Below are 19,905 nucleotides of genomic sequence, written 5' to 3' on the forward strand. Positions count from 1 at the left end.
TGAAGGTTCTATGGTGATATGCAAGATATTCATCAGTATGGCTATAGGATAGGGTCACTGGAATCTAGGGTCCTTCTCTGGGAAGCACACTCTTTAGAAGGCTCCTGTATGTGAGGTGCTCATTCAGGAAGTGGTCTTAGAATAACTTAATTACGGTAGTACACATACCATCGAGATCTGAATTAGCATGTTAATGAGTCGGTTGCTTTGAAAACTTTGCATACTTAGCTCAAGCTTTCATCCAAATAGGTGATTCCTTGTTTATAAGAAGTTGCTGTTTTCATTGTAATACCCAGAGTTCAACATTTCTTTCATTATTTGAGACAGAGGCTCACTTTGTAGCCTTGATTGGTGGGGAATTCACTATGTAGACCAGGCTAACCTCAACTCCTAGAGCTCCCTGAGGGCTGGGATTAAAGCTGTGCGCCACCACGTCTGACCTCCCCTGGTACTTTTCAGACCATCTTGGTATGCATACCTGTCTATCTCAAGCTGATCCTCCTTCCTCAGCCTCCCATATTCTAGAATGACAGGCACGTGCTGCCATGCCCAGCCTTAGAATTCTGCCTTTAAAGCACAATACTATGTATATGATTTTTGCCAGTTTATTTATTGCTTAGAGAGTAGAAACTGCTTTTCCTATTTTCCCTCCTAGTGTTTACCAGGCAGGCAGTGAACATGTTAATGGACTGAGTGTGGCATGTCATTCAGCCTATAGTATACCATTGACTGACTCATGAGCATTTGGCTGTTTAAAGTGAGGGAGTGAAGGTAATGAATTGTCTGGTCTGTTATGGTGCTGGCCCCTGAGAAGTTGTATTCTGATTTAAATATATGTAAAATGAGTATGTGTAAAAGTTTAAATAATAAGAGCTAAAAGTTTAATTGGGTAATTTAAGTGTCGTTATGAACTCACTTGGTTTAAAGAATTTATATTTGGTTTCACTTTTCTCAAAAAGTTGCCCTGCTTTGTTTTGTGGCAGGAAGATGAGAATATGCCTGTTCCTCCTGATCCAGCCAGTCAGCATTTACGTGGTCATGGAGCAGGCTTTTGCTTTGATTCCAGGCAAGTGTTTTTCTTTGAAAAATCACTTAGAATTATGTAAAATAAGTGACTCTGAAAAAAAATAGTTTCTGGAAACTTGTTAAAAATAGAATGTTCAGAGTGCAGCATACAGAAAACTGGTAAAATATCTAGCTATGTGTCATCCTTTGACAAGCCAGTGGCATAGAAACTTGGAAATAGACACTTTTAAATAGTGTTTGTCGGATCTGTGTGTGGGTTTGCTCACTTGTGTTCAGAGGCCAGAAAAGGGCATCAAGTTCCCTGGAGCTGAGGTCCAAGTAGTTGTGAACCATGCAGAGAGGGTGCTAATCTCTGCTCCCGCAAGAGCGGCACACACTCTTACTCACTCAAGCTCCTAAAAAACCCAGTAGACACTGATGGAAAATTATGAGTTGCATTTATCCTTAGAGTTAAAAAATAAAAACAAGGAGGAATACTAGGTCAGATTTTAATTTAAACAGTTTGTAAGTTTAAAGTAGTCTATCCCAGTGGACAGAGTGGATTAGATTAACTGGCTGGTTGTGATGGGCTCTGATCGAATTCACTCAGAAGTGGCAGAACAATTTATGACAAGACAGTTGTCCTTAGATGAAGTCTTTGACCTAGGGAGACATCTTAGTACATCCAAATCCTCTGCCAGGCCTACCGAGGATTATCTAAACTAACAGAATTCAACCAGTTTCTTAGCAGGTGAGATAGCTGAGATCAGAAAACAGATTAGCTATATGAAGTCCACCGTAAGTAGAATATTGGCACAGCAGAAAGAACTTGTTGAGTCCTTCAACACCATCCTGTGTGCGATTAAACCCATTGCCACCATCCTGCCAGTGGGGGAAAGGATAGATAAATGTTGCACAGAGCTGCTCTGCAGTTAGGACTCCTTGTGATCCACTGGTAGCTCAGCCTCAATAGCTGCAGAACTGAAGCATACTGGAAAGAGAATGGACAGAGGCTCTAGATAACTTATACACCAAAAACTGGGTCCTGGGTCCCACTTGAGGTTTAAGAGACGAATAATCTTTTGAAAGAAGCTTGCTGCCTTAATGTGGAAACTTTGTCCAAGCCCTGCGTAATTGCCCAAGAATTTGCACAACTCCTTTATGATCGTCTTTCTGGTTACAACACAGTCTTCCATCAATTAGCCTGGATAATTGCAAAGATTGCTAAGCGTTACAATGCTATTGATGTATGCAATGCCAAGTTTCAAGCCAGCTTAGCAGAAGGTGATTCAGCCCAGCATGCTTTGATAGGACTGACTCACCTGGTCCCCTGTCTCGCAGAAGCGTTCCCTCCAGAGATTAAAATTAAGAGTCAAGTTGAGATTTCTCATTGGTACCAGAAGATCATTAGAGTGGTCCTGCCTAATCCTCAGCTTGAATATAGCTGGGTGTGTGTTTATGTTTTACCCACTGGACAAAAGTTAAGACTTAAATTTAATGATGACTCAATTTTAGAGTTAGGAGGTTGTGAATAGTATGTGGTAATCCAGTTATTAATATAGAATTATTTGATGAGATTGACCTATTTATTGCCCCAAACCAGTTGTGCAGCTTGAGTAATAATATTTTAGCAAGGACTTTTTTTCCAATAAGGGAAAAAAAACCAATTAACAACCAAAAAAAAAAAAAAAAAGCCCAAACTAAAACACTCTAGTTAAAAAGTGAGAAAGCTTTTCACAGTAGACTGCATCTCACATAGTGTCTGACTTCGGTAGGTTTGGGGGCTGTCAACCAATTGTAAAACCAGATTTAATGGTGGCTTTGTAAAAAAGACAGATGCTGTACACAGAACCAGGAATCTAGAAGCTGAAAAAGTTTAAACTGGTAAAGACTTTGAGGATAAGTTGTTTGGTCCAACTGTCAACTAGCTAAAGTACTTGTTGTATACTGCGATTGCTGTTACAACTAGAAAATACCTAATTCTTTCTTTTTCTTCTTTCTTTAAAAGCTTTGATGTTCACAAGAAGTGTCCCCTCTGTGAGTTAATGTTCCCTCCCAACTATGATCAGAGCAAATTTGAAGAACACGTTGAAAGTCACTGGAAGGTGTGCCCAATGTGCAGCGAGCAGTTCCCTCCCGACTATGACCAGCAGGGGTTTGAAAGGCATGTTCAGACCCATTTTGATCAGAATGTCCTAAACTTTGACTAGCCTTCATTATGAGTTAGTACAATTTAGCAATTAAAACAAAAAACAACTCAGCTAGAGACTAAGGAGACTCCAAGGTGTCGCTCTCATGCTCTTCCACTTTCTGATTGAGAACTACTTTTGAGTGCGGTGTTGCTAGGGCCAGGGTACAGCTTTGACTACAGTAAATACAGTTTTGATCTCTGTTAATCTTGTCTGCTTTAAGAAAGTTGTTAGGTGTTTCTATTTGTCCCCCAGTTAGAAAAAGTATATGAAGAAAGACACAGGAATTATTTTCATGTTACTGAACTGAAAACATATGTGTGATAGTTGTAGATTATTTAGCACAATCAGAAGATATACAAGTTTCTGTTCACGGTGATTGAGCATGACTACTATTACATAATAAAAAGCATCGATCATAACAGTTCTGTGAAATAATTCTTTGAATATAGAAAACTTGCAATTTAGTCAATAAATCTTTCTTAGATATGGAACTGCATGTAGATTGAGATCACAGACTTGAGATACTCTTTTTTAATATGAAAAACACTGGCTCTAGGAATTAATATAGGCATATTTTGCTAATTTTATGCTAATAAATAAATTTTAAAAATGAAAATGTAATATGTATGGTTACTTTTAAACTATTGAGTTTGTGTTTATAACGAGTGAGAGGAGGGCTAAGATGAGCAGACAACAGCTGCTCTCCTAAGTGACCTTGTCAGGAGACGGTGGCATAGAATGACGGGCTGGGGATAAGTGTCTTTCTCACTTTCTTCTAATGAGAGTACAGATCGGAAATCACATTCCTTAGTAAGTGATTAACTTTACAGCCCACTCTAACGAATGTTGTGTCGTAGCTGCAGTTCTGCACTATGGTGCCCGCTAACATTAAAGAAGACATATTTTGGAGGGCTGTCATACCACTGTCACATTTGCTTAGGTTTTCACTAACCTGATGCCTTGGAGTTTTTGGCTGGGGCCTTAACTTTGGAACTGTCCTCTTCTCTTTTATGATGGGAATGTTAATAAAGTACTTTTCATTTGCTGCTTTAGTAGTTGCCGGAATATTGAGACCTGTTATGAACAAACCGGGTTTTTAAGGTGTTAATACTCAGAGTTGGTAGTCTCTGGACTGCTGTGTGAGAACTTGGTTATATGCCATGTTGCTGGTCTTTGTAGTAGCAGAATTTGTATATTTGAGTCATTTGAAAAGGTAGTATGTATATGTCTTAAAATACTTTTAATTTTTTACATTTATTTTATTTGAAAAGCTATTTGAATCTGGGGAAAACCAGTATGTAGCATTCAGATGCCAGGTGTTGGGCAGTCCTGGGAGGCAGTAACAGCAACGCCTTCTCCTAGCTTCCCGGGAAGCTTTATATAGAAAATACTTGGGCAGAATATGCTTAGCAAGGGGCTGTGGGGATGGCTTCCATACTGAAGTGCTTGCTGGGCTTAGTTCTGGTCCCCAGCACTCTGTGAAAAACCAGACTGTGCTTGTAAACCCTCTGCTGGGGAAGCAGTAACTAGAGGTCCTTGGGGCTTGCTGTTCAGCCAGTCTAGACATCGTTGAGCTTCAGGTTCAGCGAGAGACGGCGCGTGTTTCAGGGGGAGAAGTGAACGAGGAATGACTCATGATGACTTCTGCCCTCCACGTGTCCACACGCTGGGGTTTCTCTTGCCGTTAGTATGGCCAGGCTAACCGGACAGTAGTCTGAATAGTAAAGTACCGTCCAGGAAAGAGTTCTAGCCCCAAGCTTATGATAAATTATCATTTACAGAAAAGTAAGCAAAACGTAAGGGACAAAAATCTTTACATATCATCTAGATTTTGCAAAACAGGAGCCTAAGAGAACAGGCACTGGACAGATGTTTTAACTCCCACAGGAAACCCGATTCAGGTCTCACAGTGGAGCCGATTAAAGTAAGGAGCCGGGTTTACTTTGGGTCAGAGGCAGTTTATTTTAAATGTGATTTCATGTACATTTATTAAGCAGCTTTTCTTGACAGAAATTTTGAGTAAATTGCCTTCAGTTCTAATACTTTTATTTCTTTCAGACTTAATGTGCTCTGTCCCCAACAAAACATACGAAAATATAATTTAAAGCACAGTTTTCACAGACACGGTACAATACATTCACTATACACGGTGGAACAAAATACCCCATCCTTACCTGCTGAGTAATACTGTCACAATGAAGAAGTAGAAACGGTTTGGTTTATCACTGAAAGAATTAACATGCACGACAACTGTTTTTATGACTGTGGCTGCTGAACTACTGATCCAGCCTGCAGTGTCTCATACTAGAAAGAGCAAAGCTAACTAATAATTGCTGGCCTAAAACTTTTTGGTCAACTGTTGTAGGTAGGTATGGAGCGAGCAGGGCCTTCTGCACCAGCTAGTTGACTCTCAGTTCTGGATCAGCCTTTAACGGCCTGTGGGCTAACACTATAATCAGGACCAAGACCACTTTTCAGAGCTGAGGACGTTTTTGGTGGGCAACATCTTTATAAATACTTGGAAATCCCCCTCCATGAGGGATTTACCATTTGGGAATGCAGCTTACCCAACTGTTTAACAGAATTGTCATTTCACAATGTGGAAAGCTGAGCAAGGAACCACTACTTTCTAGCTGTGTGTAAGATTTCATCAGATGGGAAAAGTTCTTTTAGAGGGGATCTGAGTTTGCTTTTCACCAGTTTGTCCTGTGTAGTCCTGTGTCAAAGCAACTTTTATTGCATACTAGGCAGTCAGTAAACTCTTGTGTTTAAAGAATAGCACTTGGGATAAAAGAACACTCAACACATGATGGTACTGTCGGTGAGAGAAACTTGAGGAATGGTCCAGATTGGTCACTAGTGGGCTGTATATCACTCTCCGTTGACCACCTGCTGCAAGAAGCACTTAATTGTCAGTAAGGCTTATTTTCATATTCTGGCAAAATGTTTTCTAAAGCTAAACAGACATTTCTAATGAAAATGCAGACATCTACAATGTGATGGGAAAGTGCCTTTAAAAGAAGTCAAAACTGAGCACGAACAGGGGCACCAGGGGCCTTAGGACGATGTTCCTCTTTCAGACATGTCTCCGTTTTATTTCAGCTTGTGCCCCACAGATCTCTTAGGGCAGTAGGTGCAAGAATTGGCAACATATAAACATAAAATTGTTGGCAATAGAGAACTACAAAGTGCTTGAGAACCTCATCGTTGATGAAGCTGTAACTGAGTTTCACACACACACAATTTGCACTTAAGTTTCCAAAGTGTTTCTTAACAGATTTCAGGGGAAAGTATTTTAGACCCTGGGATCTCGGTCCATAGTAACATTAGTGTATATCAGTCTCTTGCACCCAGCAGGCACTCAGTGAGTGTGCTGTCAGTGAGTGAACTGAGGCTTGCGCAAAGATGCCGTTTAGAACACTGAAGTGATTGGTAAGTTCAAGGGCAAGAGTTTTAGCTTCTTAAAGGGCAAGATGATAATTAAACAAAACAAAACAAAGCACACCTTTTATGCATGTTATTTAAATATGAAAATATTTTTAGCATATTATGTTAAACATTCTTATTTATATTTCCATTACCTAAAGTCTTTCTACTCACAAATACTAACTCCATTATGTAAGGCATGGTAACCAGTTTGATAATGAAGATATTATTTTGGTTTTATGTGAGTTGATGTGTTGAAAAGTTTCAATCACATTACAATCTTGAAAAGCATCTCAGTGCCAGCCCCTCCACTCCCAGTTAACATCACTGCAGTGTGACTGCAACATGCCCTTAATTTTGTTTTGGGGAAAATGTGCTGAGGAACCTAGAGCTTTCTCGTTTAGCACCTTATATCAAAGTAATGGAGATGGGTGTGATGATTACATGTGCAAATGTACAAAATCATCAACTCTACAAAGAGACATCATTCCAAAATTACAGAAAAGTTTAAAGCATGCATTTAATTATCTCTCATTAAAGGGTCGCTGAGTGCGTCCCCTGAAAAAGGTGGCTGCTTTCACAATCAGCGACTGCTGGTGAGGGTTTCTTGGCACAGTTCTGACCAGCGCGTCACTGCTGCATCTTCCTGATCATCTCTGCCGACACCGGGGGGTGGAAGTTGATTGTGTGGTGTCGCAGGCCCTGAGCGGTCTTGTAACTCTTCCCACACCGACATTTGAATGGTTTGCGGACGCGGATCTGCGTTCGGTGGCCATTCTTAGCGTGGTACTTTATGCCATTCACATTCTGTGAAGAAGATAAAAAAGTTCCCAATTAGGAGTCACACCTGTGCAAACCTTGGCATGGCCCGGACCCCAGTGATGGCATCTCTGGAGAGGGTGGCCTTCGTGTGTCTGTTAGGCCTAGATTGTATACAGTAGTTGTGTGAGGAAATGGTGAGGTTTCCCCTGGTTTCTCGAAGCCTCGCTTGTCAGGTACTAAAGTTTGCTACTCGGAAGAGAATTAATTGGAAATCCTATGAATGCTTCAGAATGACCAATGAAATACCTTTCTAAAGAACACAACAAAAAACAAGTTAGTTTTACGGTCAGACAGCTGTGGCGAGTTCCCTGCCACATCTCACCAGGAATGTGACAAGAGTTAGCCCTGCTTCAGCACTGCTGTGAGTCCCTGGGCACTACCTTTACTGATGTATTTGCAAACAGTGTGCTTTTAAATTATAGATTATTTACATATAAAGTTAGTCCCATGACTGACAAAATGTCTGGATTTTTTAGCAACAGATGATAAGAATCCAGATATTCAGATTAGCAGAATGTTCCAGAAGCCACATGAGGCTGCTTACAGCTGCCCAAAACTCCCATTCCCTAGAGTCACATACCCTCTTTCAGCCCCAGCAGAAGGGCCACTAAACATTTCGTGTCTCTTCTATGGGTCGTGTTGGAAGGTGGTGTCTTAGGGTTACTTCTGTATGATGAAACACCATGACTGAAAACAGCTTGGGGAAGGAAAGGGTTTATTCATTCTTAGTTCTGTTTAACAGTTCATCACCAAAAGCAGTGAGGGCAGGAACCTGGATGCAGGAGTTGATGCAGAGCCCATGAAAGGGTGCTACTTACTGGCTTGTTCAGACTGTTTTTCTATAGAACCCAGGACTACCAGCCCAGGAATGGCCCCACCCACAATGGGCTGGGCCCTCCCTCCCCGTCTCTAAGAAATTGCTCTACATGCTGGCCCACAGCTAGATGTTCTGGAGGCATTTTCTCAATTGAGGCTCCCTCCTCTCAGATGACTGTCACCTGTGTCAAGTTGAGCTAAACTTGTCAGCACAGTGGGTTAAACACACACAAGATTCCCAATGCCCACTACCACTCAGACCTTGTTAAGGTAGAAGAAGCAAAAGGCAGAGTAACTGCAGCCACATTGTGGCTTAGGTAACTCCATCTGGGCTTGGGTTTTTATACCTAGTTAGGCCAGGGAAGACTTGAAGAAAGACATACAAAGCTTGCCCCCATGAACCCAAACATGCTTCACCAGGGGTGGGACATGAATCTAGCAGGCTTTGCGGCTACACATTTGGGAGCATGCTATTTCTTGGGCAGCTTGAAGATGCTGGCTTGCACCCTAGCTGCTGTGATCACCCAGGTGCCAGTGGGAAGCCTCACACAGTAGGTGTGTGTATGCGTGCCTATGCAGACGCAGAGGCCAGGTCTAGGACTGCTCTGCTTTACCAGTCTCTGCCTTGCTTCCTTAAAGTCTCTGTCTGGAGCTAGGACGGCAGCTGGCAAGCCTCAGCAGTTGCTCTTTCCTGCCTGTGCCCGTGTGCTGGGTGCTAGGATGCAAACACAAACACAAGGCCCTCACTGAGCCATTACCTCTAGTCCTGATTCTGTTTTGTTTTTGTGTTCTATATTTATTGTATGTGTTCATTTATGCCACACGGAGTCCCAAGTACTTGTGAGCTGCCTGGTGTGGGCACCAGGAACCTCAGGTTTTCAAGAAGAACAGGAAGTACTCTTAATTGCTGTGTGGTCTCCAGCCCCAGCTCCAGTTCTCGGGAAGATTTCCTCCACCTGGTCGTTCATGTGCAAGCAATATAATGACAAGGCGAGAAGAGTCGCCACCAGTCACTCAAATTTGTGATGCCATTTTGTTCTCGGAAATACTGACAAGACGCTCAGATCCTCTGGACTCTGAACAGAGATGAATTTCGAAAGGGCTAGAAAGTTCATACATAGCAATTTCTAAAAGTTAACACTGGATGCTTGATGCTGCTGCACGAACAAGTCGTACGTTAGGTGAGAAAGTCACACACGGAGAATGGCCTGTCTTCGGGAACTGGAAGGGAGTCAGGTATGGTAGTTGTCTGCATTCCTTATTTCCTTAGGTGCTGCTTAGTTCAAACACACAGCTGACGGCTTTGGCACTTCCTCCTACTGTTAAGGGCTGAGACTCCTAATAGTCTTGACCCTGGGCTAGCTAAGCTAGGAAGGCAGACGATACAGGGGCCTAGGAAAGGGCTTAGGTTTGGGGGGAATTTGGATTTTACCATTGAGATCTACAGTCCCTATCAGACAAGGTTGGTCAATACAAAAAATTACAGGCTGTTCCAAAACATCTAGTCCCTAGGAGACCCGAGGCAGATGCTGAACTGGGCCTTCCGTCCTGTTTGATCTTTGTTGTCAGTACTTCAGCCCAATGTATCTAGTATGTGAGATGCCGGATAGGAAAACTGAGGTTCAATTCCTTGAGTTCCTTCATGTTCTAGGTAGAGGAAGTGGTAAGGGCTCCTGGGGAGTTGGGGGAGGAGGAAAAGTGAGGAAACAGCTGAGGAGAGTGGCGGCTGAAGGGAAACCATCTGGAGCAGTGCTGGGGATTCCCCACAGCCCTGTGCAGCACAGAAGAGCGACGCGCATCTGTCTCCACACACTGAGCTAGTCAGGCAAAGGCACGCACTCCGTGGTTCACGTGCTCAGCGCATATGCCCATGTGGAAAAGGTACCAAGGGACTATGGTGGCACAGGGGCCCTGCTTGCATCAGAGCGGGCTCGGTATCTTGGTGTATGTCTATCAAACAAGCCGCCTCTTCATAGCCAGTGTTGCCTTGGAGACTAGAATTCTGTGGGCAGAATTTCATCCTTTCCCCTACTGTTAGAAGCTTAATATTTCCTAAATTAGTACCTGCATCTTAAGAGATGTTAGGAAAGATTTCTTGTGGAGCTGTTGCACATACTAGGCAAGTGTTACATACTGCGTCATAGTCTCAATCTAGGGTACATTTCTAAAAGGAAAACTAGGAACTTAATGGAGCACAGTGAAGGCTCTGGCTGTTACTGCCGAGCTCCTGTCACATCTGGATCCAAAGGGGACTGGATCCATTTGAGCCCCCTTGTGGGGAACACAACTCCACAACAGACTCATTGCTTATGCTGGTCTGTCTGCTGCATTCTCAGGTCAGGGACACTATGGAGGAACTTGTTTTGTTTCACTTTTCTTAAGTCACAGCATTTAACCCTCATGCACGGAGTGTCCACTCATCAAAGGGGAAACACAGAGCACTTGGCCTTGCTCTTACGCTTTCTCATGGGTGCGGTGAGGTTGGGGTGCAGTGGGGTATGGGACTCTGCTCTTTGGCTCCAAAGCAGAAGAGTGGAAGCTGCACAGAGTAGGGGAGGGGTCAGTACTCTTGATGGGAAGCACTGAGAGGTTTGGAATCAAACAAACAAAGCAAACCATGTTACCACGACATGCTGAGGCATCAGAGTGCCGAGAGCCATGTGCCCTCTTCTCTGGGTGTTAGGCTTTACTTAGTTCTGAGGTAATTTGCCACAGCTGGGGCCCATGCTGGGTGCCTTGGAGAGCTGTAGTAGTAGTTGATACATTCAGGGCACTCAGGGAAGTGAGAGACCAATCTAGAGTGAGCATGGCAGCCTGAGATAGGAAAGTACGGGGGCCTAGAAAATTCCACAGAGCCTGTCTCTGCCAAGACTGCAGGGCTGAAAGCTTTCTTCTCTCCCTCTGCATCCTGCTTTCTCTTGGGGAACCAGGTCAACCACTGAAGTCAGTGAGACACTTAGTGCCCTGCGGATGGTAGCAGAGAATCTGTAAGCAATACTTTACTGGCCATGTGTTCCCCGTGTACTGCTCATGTGTGGCCTTTGCCTTCTCTCTAAAGATTATTGTTCATTGTTGGAAGATGACACAAGCTGAGACTTGAAGCCATCTCTGACAACTACTGTAGATGTCTTCCTTGCCCGAGTTTCTCTTGGTGACCGCTAGATAATAACAATAACAAATAATAACAGGGAAATTTACTATTATGAAAGCTTGGCCTTAGCTTAGGCTTTCCCCACCTAGCTCTTATGATTTAAATTAACCTGTGTTAATCTGTTTTGCCACAAGGCTTTTTACCTCTCCTCTGCACAATGTATCTGACTTCCTCAGTGTCTCGCTGACATCTCTTGCAAGCCTAGATTCATCCTGAGTCCTCTCTCTGCTGGAAGTCCTGCCTATCCTCTCCTGCCAAGCTATTGGCCATTCAGCTCTTTATTAAACCAGTCATGGTGACACACATTCACTCTGTGTAAACAAATATTCAGCAACAACTGCTTACTCATTCCTTGCTGTTTCCTATGTGCACATGTATGAAACATGTTAATAAGCTTATGTTTGCTGTTCGCCTTTAGCCTGTCCTATTACAGTTATTGGGGTGGGAGGTATTTTTGATCCTCTAGAAAGTGCACCCTAGGTGAAGGTAGATGCAAGTACCAGGCCATCCTGTTAAGGGACCTTTCATGTGAAGTCTAGGAGCTTAGATGGAGGGAGGAGAGCTACACCTGAGCAGTGTCCAGTAGGAGGACACCTGTCAGAAACTCCTACCGATTGCAGTGTGAAATTAAAGTCTGACTGCTCTTGGGAATAAATAAGCCTTGTGGATTCTGCCTGACTCCAGGGCATACTGGAAAGTTGCTACCCTCTTGCCAGCACCAGTGCCGATAAGTGCACAGTGAAGATGAAGAATCTGAGAACAACAGCTGTGCTGTGCTGCAGCCGGAAGGGGAGCTCAGCATCTCGTTGGGAGGAGGGGCCCGGTGTCTCCACTCTGCTGGATTGTCACTTGGCATTCTGGCTCAGAAATGGAAACACTTTTCTCACAGACATGCGGGCCTCCAATCCCACCCGGGTCAGCTGTCCGTTAATGGTACCCAAAGCCGTCAGTCCCTGCAACAGAGCTTCTCTGAGTGTGCCGTTGACCATAAAAGGAAAGAACATTCATGGCTCCTGTCAACCCAGGCGTAGATAACTAAAGGAAGAAACTGCAGGAAACCTAAAAAGAAGAAGAAATGCCTGGGGTACGGATTATGAACAAGGACCAGCGTGTATTTCCTCCTCATTTTCTGTGGTCTCTCAGTGTAAATTCCATGTGCAAGGCTCTGCTTATGCGGTTCTCAGACTCTGGAGAGGGGGCAGCGAGAAGAGGAGCAGCTGATGTCGTGAGAATGGGTCCAGCATGGGCAGGACAACCATGCCATCCCCTGTCTGGCTGTGCCTGTGAAACAGGAGGAAAACACTCTCTGCAGAGAGAGCTGCCCTCTGTGGTTCCCCAACCTCCCTTTGCCCTTTAGGGTACCGTACTGTTCGAGGCCCCCTTTTCTCTGTGCCTCTAAGCTTTACTAGAGAATCTGCACACGCGTGCTCTGTGATGTGTCCTGCACTGGCCTGGGCGGCCCTTCAGGAGTCCAGAGGACTCCCATCTCTGTCCTAGGGCTTGGATGTTTGTTAATGAAGGCCATCTGGACCAACAGTGCTCAGGTGAGTGAGTGGCCACTTGCCTTTGTGATGCCCTCCTGGTTCCTGCTTCTCCAATAACAGCTTAAACTACTGAGAATGAATTGTTCCGTTGAGTTCAGGTATTTAAGGGGCGGTATGAGAAGAGCTCATGCTACCAGTTTTCAAGCCTTTAGAAACAGTGTGTGCAGACGGGTGAGTTAGCGTGCTGTCGAGTCTACCAGGCATGCTTGGGAGTGTTCCATTTCTGCCACAGCTAACTTTAAAGAGCTGCTAACACCTGTGGGAACTTCCTGCAGCTCTTTTGCCTTGTTGATTTCTTTACTGTTTTGTCCCTAGTTTTCTCGGTAGAAAAGTTAGTGCCACCAGCTACCCAAGTCACCTAGTGTTAGGACTGTTAGGGACCCAGCAGGTGGACAGGGCAGAAGCTGAAGGGAGGGGAAATCAAAGCATTTTCTTCCCTGATCTTTTATGGGGAGGGGGAGGGGAGCGAGACCTGCCCAGCTGGAAGGCAAACACCCTGCCCTGTTTTCCAGAAGGCCCTGTAAACAGGCTAGGGCTTTTACAGCCCTGGCCACCTGGAAATCTGTCCGCTGACAGAAGGGTTTGACAAATAAGTAGGCTGCTTCAGTCCATGCCCTGTTGCCATGGCGCTGGAAGGAGAGTAGTTCCTCCTGCAGGCTAAGCCCCAATCTCTACCAGGCACACTCCAGCTCCTGCATCGGACTTTCAGACAGGCTCTAGTAAGAGGATCGAAACCAGAGCCTGCCTACACAAGATCTCTTTGACTTTAATCTCCCACACAAGTCAAAAGAGCCCTGCCAATCATCCAGAATGGCAGCCAGTGTTCAGCAGAGGGCACTGAGCACAGGAGAGGTGGTGTCTATGCCTGGCCCACTGGCAGACTCTCTAGAACTGTGAAGGGGCAGCTGGCCCACACATGATCCCTTGCCAGGCACTTACACCAAGTGAAGAGGTCTTTCCTTTACCTTGTAGCGCTTTTTACATCCGGGAACTGGGCAGGCAAAAGGCTTCTCTTCTCCTCCATTCATGCACATGGAGCTGAGGATCGCTTCGGAGCTGATGGCACTTTCTGTGGTCCAGGACTCATCGCTGTCTGACTCCTCATAGTCCACCTCCTCCTCGTCATACTCGCTGCCTGTGGAGCAGAAGAAACGTGCAAGGGCTGTCAGAAGCTGTCTCCTCCCCACAATCTGCCTCAACTGCAGGACAGGAGGACCAGTGTAGCTGGATTTTTCTTTGGGCCGCCAGTTCACAAATAACCACATGGAGACATATTACTAGTTAGGAAAGCTCAGCCTTAGCTTAGGCTTGTTCCTAACTAGTTCTTATAACTTAACCCACGTTATTTAATCTAAGTTCTGCTGTGTGGCTTCTTATCTCTTCCTCCCATCCTGCTCCCTATCATGCATCTTGCTGGCAATTCTGCCTTTCTTTTTCCCAGAGTTCTCTCTCTGCCCAGAAGTCCTGCCTATACTACCTGCCTAGCTATTGACCATTCAGATTTTTATTAAACTGATTTGAACACACCGCATATTCCATACTTGTGTTAATACAGATATGTAGATTACCTTTAAAGGTTTGTGTGTTTTCAGAATAAAAAGACCAGACACCAATGAAGACAAGTAGCCTAGGCGATCCAGCCTCTCACAATGCCTCTGTTACAGTTTCCTCAAAATTCTGCATCCAGAACAACTTCAAAGCTGCTAACTGAGATGGTCCAGCCTCACAGACTGCTCCAGCCAAGACTTCAGATAAGCCCTACACTTCCCCACCACATAGAGACTAAACAAAAAAGAACACAGCTAGCTCTCCTAGGACTTGACCATTACCTCAGTTTTCTCAGGGTCCCCTAAAGATGCTGTTGCCCCCAGACAACAGGAAGAAGTCTAGAGAACATGAAGTCCACATTCCCAAGAAGTGGGGTGGTGGGTGTTTTTTTGGTCATTCTGTGGGTTATCCATGTTTCTTATGTTTAGGGGGGGTTAGTTGCAAGTTCTTACTGGACAGGATCAGAAAAAATACTAAACAAAGGAGGTTGGATTCAAGGATCTCTTTCTGAAAGAGGGTATACAGAAATGATAGGATAAAAGAGTAGATTATTGAAACTACTTTTAAACTAAAAAATGCAACTACTAGTCTCACTCACTATCCTGAGTGAGGTAAGCCAGACCCAAAAAGAGGAACATGGGATGTACTCACTCATATTTGGTTTCTAGCCATAAAAAAAGGACAGTGAGCCTATAATTCGAGATCCTAGAGAAGCTAAATAAGAAGGAGAACCCACACCGGGCGATGGTGGCGCACGCCTTTAATCCCAGCACTTGGGAGGCAGAGGCAGGCGGATCTCTGTGAGTTGGAGACCAGCTTGGTCTACAAGAGCTAGTTCCAGGACAGGCTCCAAAGCCACAGAGAAACCCTGTCTCGAAAAACCAAAAAAAAAAAAAAAAAAAAAAAAAAAAAAAAAGGAGAACCCAAAGAAAAACATATAGGCATCCTCCTGAATATTAACCTTCATCAGGCGATGAAAGGAGACAGAGACCCACATTGGAGCACCGGACAGAAATCTCAAGGTCCAAATCAGGAGCAGAAGGAGAGAGAGCACGAGCAAGGAACTCAGGACCACAAGGGGTGCACCCACACACTGAGACAATGGAGATGTTCTAGTGGGAACTCACCAAAGCCAGCTGGCCTGGGTCTGAAAAAGCCTGGGATAAAACCGGACTTGCTGAACATAGCGGACAATGAGGACTACTGAGAACTCAAGAACAATGGCAATGGGTTTTTGATCCCACTGCACGTACTGGCTTTGTGGGAGCCTAGGCAGTTTGGATGCTCACCTTACTAAACCTGGATGGAGGTGGGCGGTCCTTGGACTTCCCACAGGGCAGGGAACCCTGATTGCTCTTCAGGCTGATGAGGGAGGGGGACTTGACTGGGGAAGGGTTGGGAAATGGGATGCGGTGGCAGGGAGGAAGCAGAAATCTTTAATAAATAAATAAATTAATTAATTAAAAATAAATAAAAAACCCATACATACATACAATACATACAAACATACATACAGGTTAGGTAGTTAGTCATCTAACAATCAAATTTGTGGCCATATTAGGTATGTTTTTTGAAGTCAAACAGATATATTTTATACATATATATATACAGATTATATATATACACAGATGATCTTCAAACACTTCAGAGATTTATAGATTATAGCATTTAAAGTGTTTTAATAACATAAGGTTTTTCATGACAGTGAGACATATCTGCTTCTGGCATCACCAATCTACTTCAAAAAAAGATGATGGGCATCTAAGAGAAGCTGCCCTTGCCTCAACTGCTGACAGTATGCTGTCCAAATTGGACAAGCGGGACACAAAAGAAGGTTACTGCCAAACTTTGCCAAGACAAGGTTGGACAGTCCTTCAAAAATTCCTGCTTTACACAAATGTCTGTCAGATAGTCTAGGCCTATAGACTGAACATGGATGCCCCAATGTTACAGAGGAAACTCTGGTGACTGTCCAGGCAGTCAGATGTCTCTGTCATTTCTATATTTTTGGAAGTTGTATGCTTTGTACTTCCTGTTTACTCATGTAATATTTTATCCTTCTTGGACCTCTGGTGGTGTTGAAGAATAAATAATTATAGTTTTACAGTTTACTTATTTACCAAATTCATAAAAGAAACTCACAAAAGAGGTATAAAGTATATAAAGTTGAGAGACATAAGTGATTAAATTGTTTAAGAAAATGTTTTGAGGGCTGGAGAGATGGATCAACGGTTAAGAGCACTGACTGCTCTTCCAGAGGATCCAGGTTCGAGTCCCAGCACCCACATAGCAGCTCACAACTGCCTGTAGCTTTAGCTCCCTGGGAGCTGACACCTTTATACCAATGCACATAAAATGAAGTTAAAATAAATTATTTCTAAAAACTACAACAAAACACTTCATATTAAGTAAAGAAGTTAATTGGTGGTTGTAGTAATATGTCATTTGTATAAAAAAAGAAAATGTTTTGAGGTCTAAAATATTTTGAGTTGGTAATACAAGTTAGGATAGAAAGTGAATTAGGTACAAAACTTTGGACTCACCAAGATAGGATAGATAATGGAGCATTGTTTCTGAATTTGTAAAAGCAAATAGACTGGACATTATGAATGTAATTCTTACTTGATAATTGTTCTTATTGTGTACAGTCTTACTGTGTTAGAGTTAAAACCCCCTTTTTATTTAGACAGAAATGGAGAAATGTTATGGGATATTTTCATTGCACTCTGACACTCTAGAGACTGACAATAAAGTTTACCTTGATATTGGCAGAGCTAGCTACTAGCTGACTAAAATTAGCCATGGGGGTTTGAGAGGACCCAACACATATAGAAAGACACAGGAAATAGTAGGGAGGAGCATAGAAAGTTCCTCGGCCCTTTGAGATTGAGGAAGGAGACACTAGTCACTTCACAGGTCCAAGCACAAATAGTCAACAATGACAAACCCTTCTCAGTAACATACACACCTGATCCTGACATGCTGAAGGGTAGAACTCCATCCCTTGGTTTTCTGCTTTCCTAGTCTAGAAAATTGAACAGCTCTGGGAGGGAACTGAGCTTCATGCATTTTAGGGATCTGCCCTTAAGAGGGGGCACATGTTGGATCTTTAGTCTGTAAAGGCTGTTATAGACCTGCCCTTAAGAGGGGACACACGCATAGAGGCTATTATGGAACTGACGGGTGGCGGCCCCAAGCCGGGGAGCAAGGAGGGCAGAAATGCCAAGAGTTCCAAGGTGCAGCTCAGGCTTCTGGTAGAGAGCACATTCCTTTCTCACCTATCTCGCCTGCCTTCTGAATACACATTTCCCAGCAGACCTGACTTGTTGAATGGCCACTCAGAATGAAGATGGATCCTTTTATTTTCCTAAAGATGAAGGGGACCTTGCCTGGAACTGAATTCAGAAGTGGCTTTTCTGGCTTCAGGACAGCCGTGATGGAGAACCACTTCAACAGTGCCCCATTCTACCCTTCTAATGAGGGAGGCCCATAGCCACTGACTTTTCACTTCTGCACAATACAACCCCGAAGGACATAATTCTACAGATCATAAACAGTGTAAAATAATATGTTGACAAGTCCTAATGCATTTACAAGCCCCGTGGAATAAATAGGAATTATAGCACAACATTAATAAGAATTATATAGTAGCAATTACAGTTGTGCAATTCATCCCCCAGGTGTGAGGCTAAATTGCACCAGGGGCTTGCCTAGGAGCTTCATAGGCTCACTCTGCGACATCAATTATTTCAACACCAAATATTGGCACTTTTATTGGGTTTCATTTTAATAGGCATTAATAAGACTGTTTGAAGAGCAGCTGAGCCAGCAGCTGAGGACGCCATCATCTGAGGCGGAAAGTTGAAAGGGTCCAGGAAGGAGGGGACTTCTCGTTTATGGAGTGCCTTCTATGTTTCCTGTGAGCTCCATGCTTTATCTCGTGTAATCCTGTAGTGCCTGAGGTGGGGAGGAAGCTGAGCCCTGTGGAGGTCCCGTGAGTCTGTGTCTCTGTTCGCTATGAAGGGTGCCACAGTCACTTCAGCGCTTCCTAAGGCCTACAGCTCCCCAGCTCCCTTCAGGTCCGTGTTTGCTGGCTCTTCACCGCGTATTCAGGTACAAGACAGTCTTTCTCTTTGGGTGCCTGCTAGCAGCTCTTGTAGAGAGTATGCGGTGGTAGAGGGTAAGGTGCAGAGGAAATAGATTTTACTAGAATGAGGCTTGGGAATTAAAAGTGAGTTTTAGTTAGTCCCGCTATACTTGATGATAACATCCACCCACCAGCACCTAAAAGAAAAGAGCAAGCTTGGAAACGCTTGCCCCAGATGACTGGGACATCACCCGGCCACTTTCCCAGTCTGTCCTGAGCAAATCTCTAAGGCTGTTTCTTTTTTTTTACGTTTTTTCCCTAAGGCTATTTCTAACCGGGCATTGCATAAGACATTTTTCTCCTCAACAAAGGCCACATGACGGTGTCCGTTAAACTGCTGGTCAGAGAGCTGTAAATGTGATCTGGAAAGGCAGGACTTCAGAGAGTAAAAATGACTAATTTGCCCATCTAATTGGGCTAATTTGTTCACCTGAACACCAAGAAGCACTCAGCATTTACAACTTGGGGGAGGAGGTGGGGAAGCCCCTTAACGAAGCCCAGTAGAAGATAAAACTTTCAAACTAAACTGGATCAAAAGGAACCGGACCTTGAGAGGGGCGGGACAAGAGGTGCTGGAAACCACATGGGCCACAGGCAGAACAGACAGGCAGGGCTGTCACGACGTAGGGTACTTCCCAGTCAAAGGCGGAGTGAGGAACTAAGTGGCGCTGCAGGCCCGGACTGGGCAGACGGATGTATAACCCTAGCCACTGCTGCCCCACAGCGACCTAAGGGGACAGCACAATACTCATCATCTTGTCTGGGACAAGAGAGTGATGTATAAGATGAACCTGTTTGTATTCAGTTAGTTTCTAGACTCAACAGTCATCAGAGTGGGGTATGCATGTTGGCTTTTGTTAGCTGAGGGACAAGCTACTTGGCTTTGATTTTCCACGAAAGTGGTACACGTACACATTTCTTCTCTGCAGCTTGAAGATTAGAACTAACGTCAGCAGCACACCCAGCCCAGGAGGGCTGACAGGTAGTAAATGGATGGCAATGTAAAAAAAATCACTCACATATAACATATAATGCTTTTAGAAAAGCCAGCTCAGAGGCTGGGCATGGTGGCTCATGCCTTCAATCCCAGCACTCAGGAGGCAGAGGTTGATGGATCTCTGTGAGTTCGAGGACAGCCTGGTCTACTTGGTGAGTGCCAAGCATCCAGGGCTACACAGTGAGACCCAGTCTCAAAAACCAAACAAAACAAGACAAAACAAGTCAGTTCAGGAACAAGGAAAAGGAGGAAGGGGA

General features: G+C 44.2%; 2 protein-coding genes across 2 annotated transcripts in view; one reads left to right on the forward strand and one right to left on the reverse strand.

Annotated features, from left to right (window-relative positions):
* Positions 1 to 3,813, forward strand: part of Tax1bp1 (Tax1 binding protein 1) — a 61,841-nt gene extending 58,028 nt beyond the window's left edge. The window contains exons 16-17 of the mRNA XM_005360823.3: positions 984 to 1,066; positions 3,014 to 3,813. Of these exons, the coding sequence (XP_005360880.1) occupies positions 984 to 1,066; positions 3,014 to 3,215 (285 nt within the window). The 3' untranslated portion in view covers positions 3,216 to 3,813. The remainder of the gene's footprint in view (positions 1 to 983; positions 1,067 to 3,013) is intronic.
* Positions 3,814 to 5,139: 1,326 nt separating this feature from the next.
* Positions 5,140 to 19,905, reverse strand: part of Jazf1 (JAZF zinc finger 1) — a 307,664-nt gene continuing 292,898 nt past the window's right edge. The window contains exons 4-5 of the mRNA XM_005360824.3: positions 13,922 to 14,091; positions 5,140 to 7,430 (exon numbers count right to left, since the gene is read on the reverse strand). Of these exons, the coding sequence (XP_005360881.1) occupies positions 7,254 to 7,430; positions 13,922 to 14,091 (347 nt within the window). The 3' untranslated portion in view covers positions 5,140 to 7,253. The remainder of the gene's footprint in view (positions 7,431 to 13,921; positions 14,092 to 19,905) is intronic.

This window comes from Microtus ochrogaster, linkage group LG3 (assembly GCF_000317375.1).
Source record: "Microtus ochrogaster isolate Prairie Vole_2 linkage group LG3, MicOch1.0, whole genome shotgun sequence".
In the NCBI taxonomy this organism is placed as follows: Eukaryota; Metazoa; Chordata; class Mammalia; order Rodentia; family Cricetidae; genus Microtus; species Microtus ochrogaster.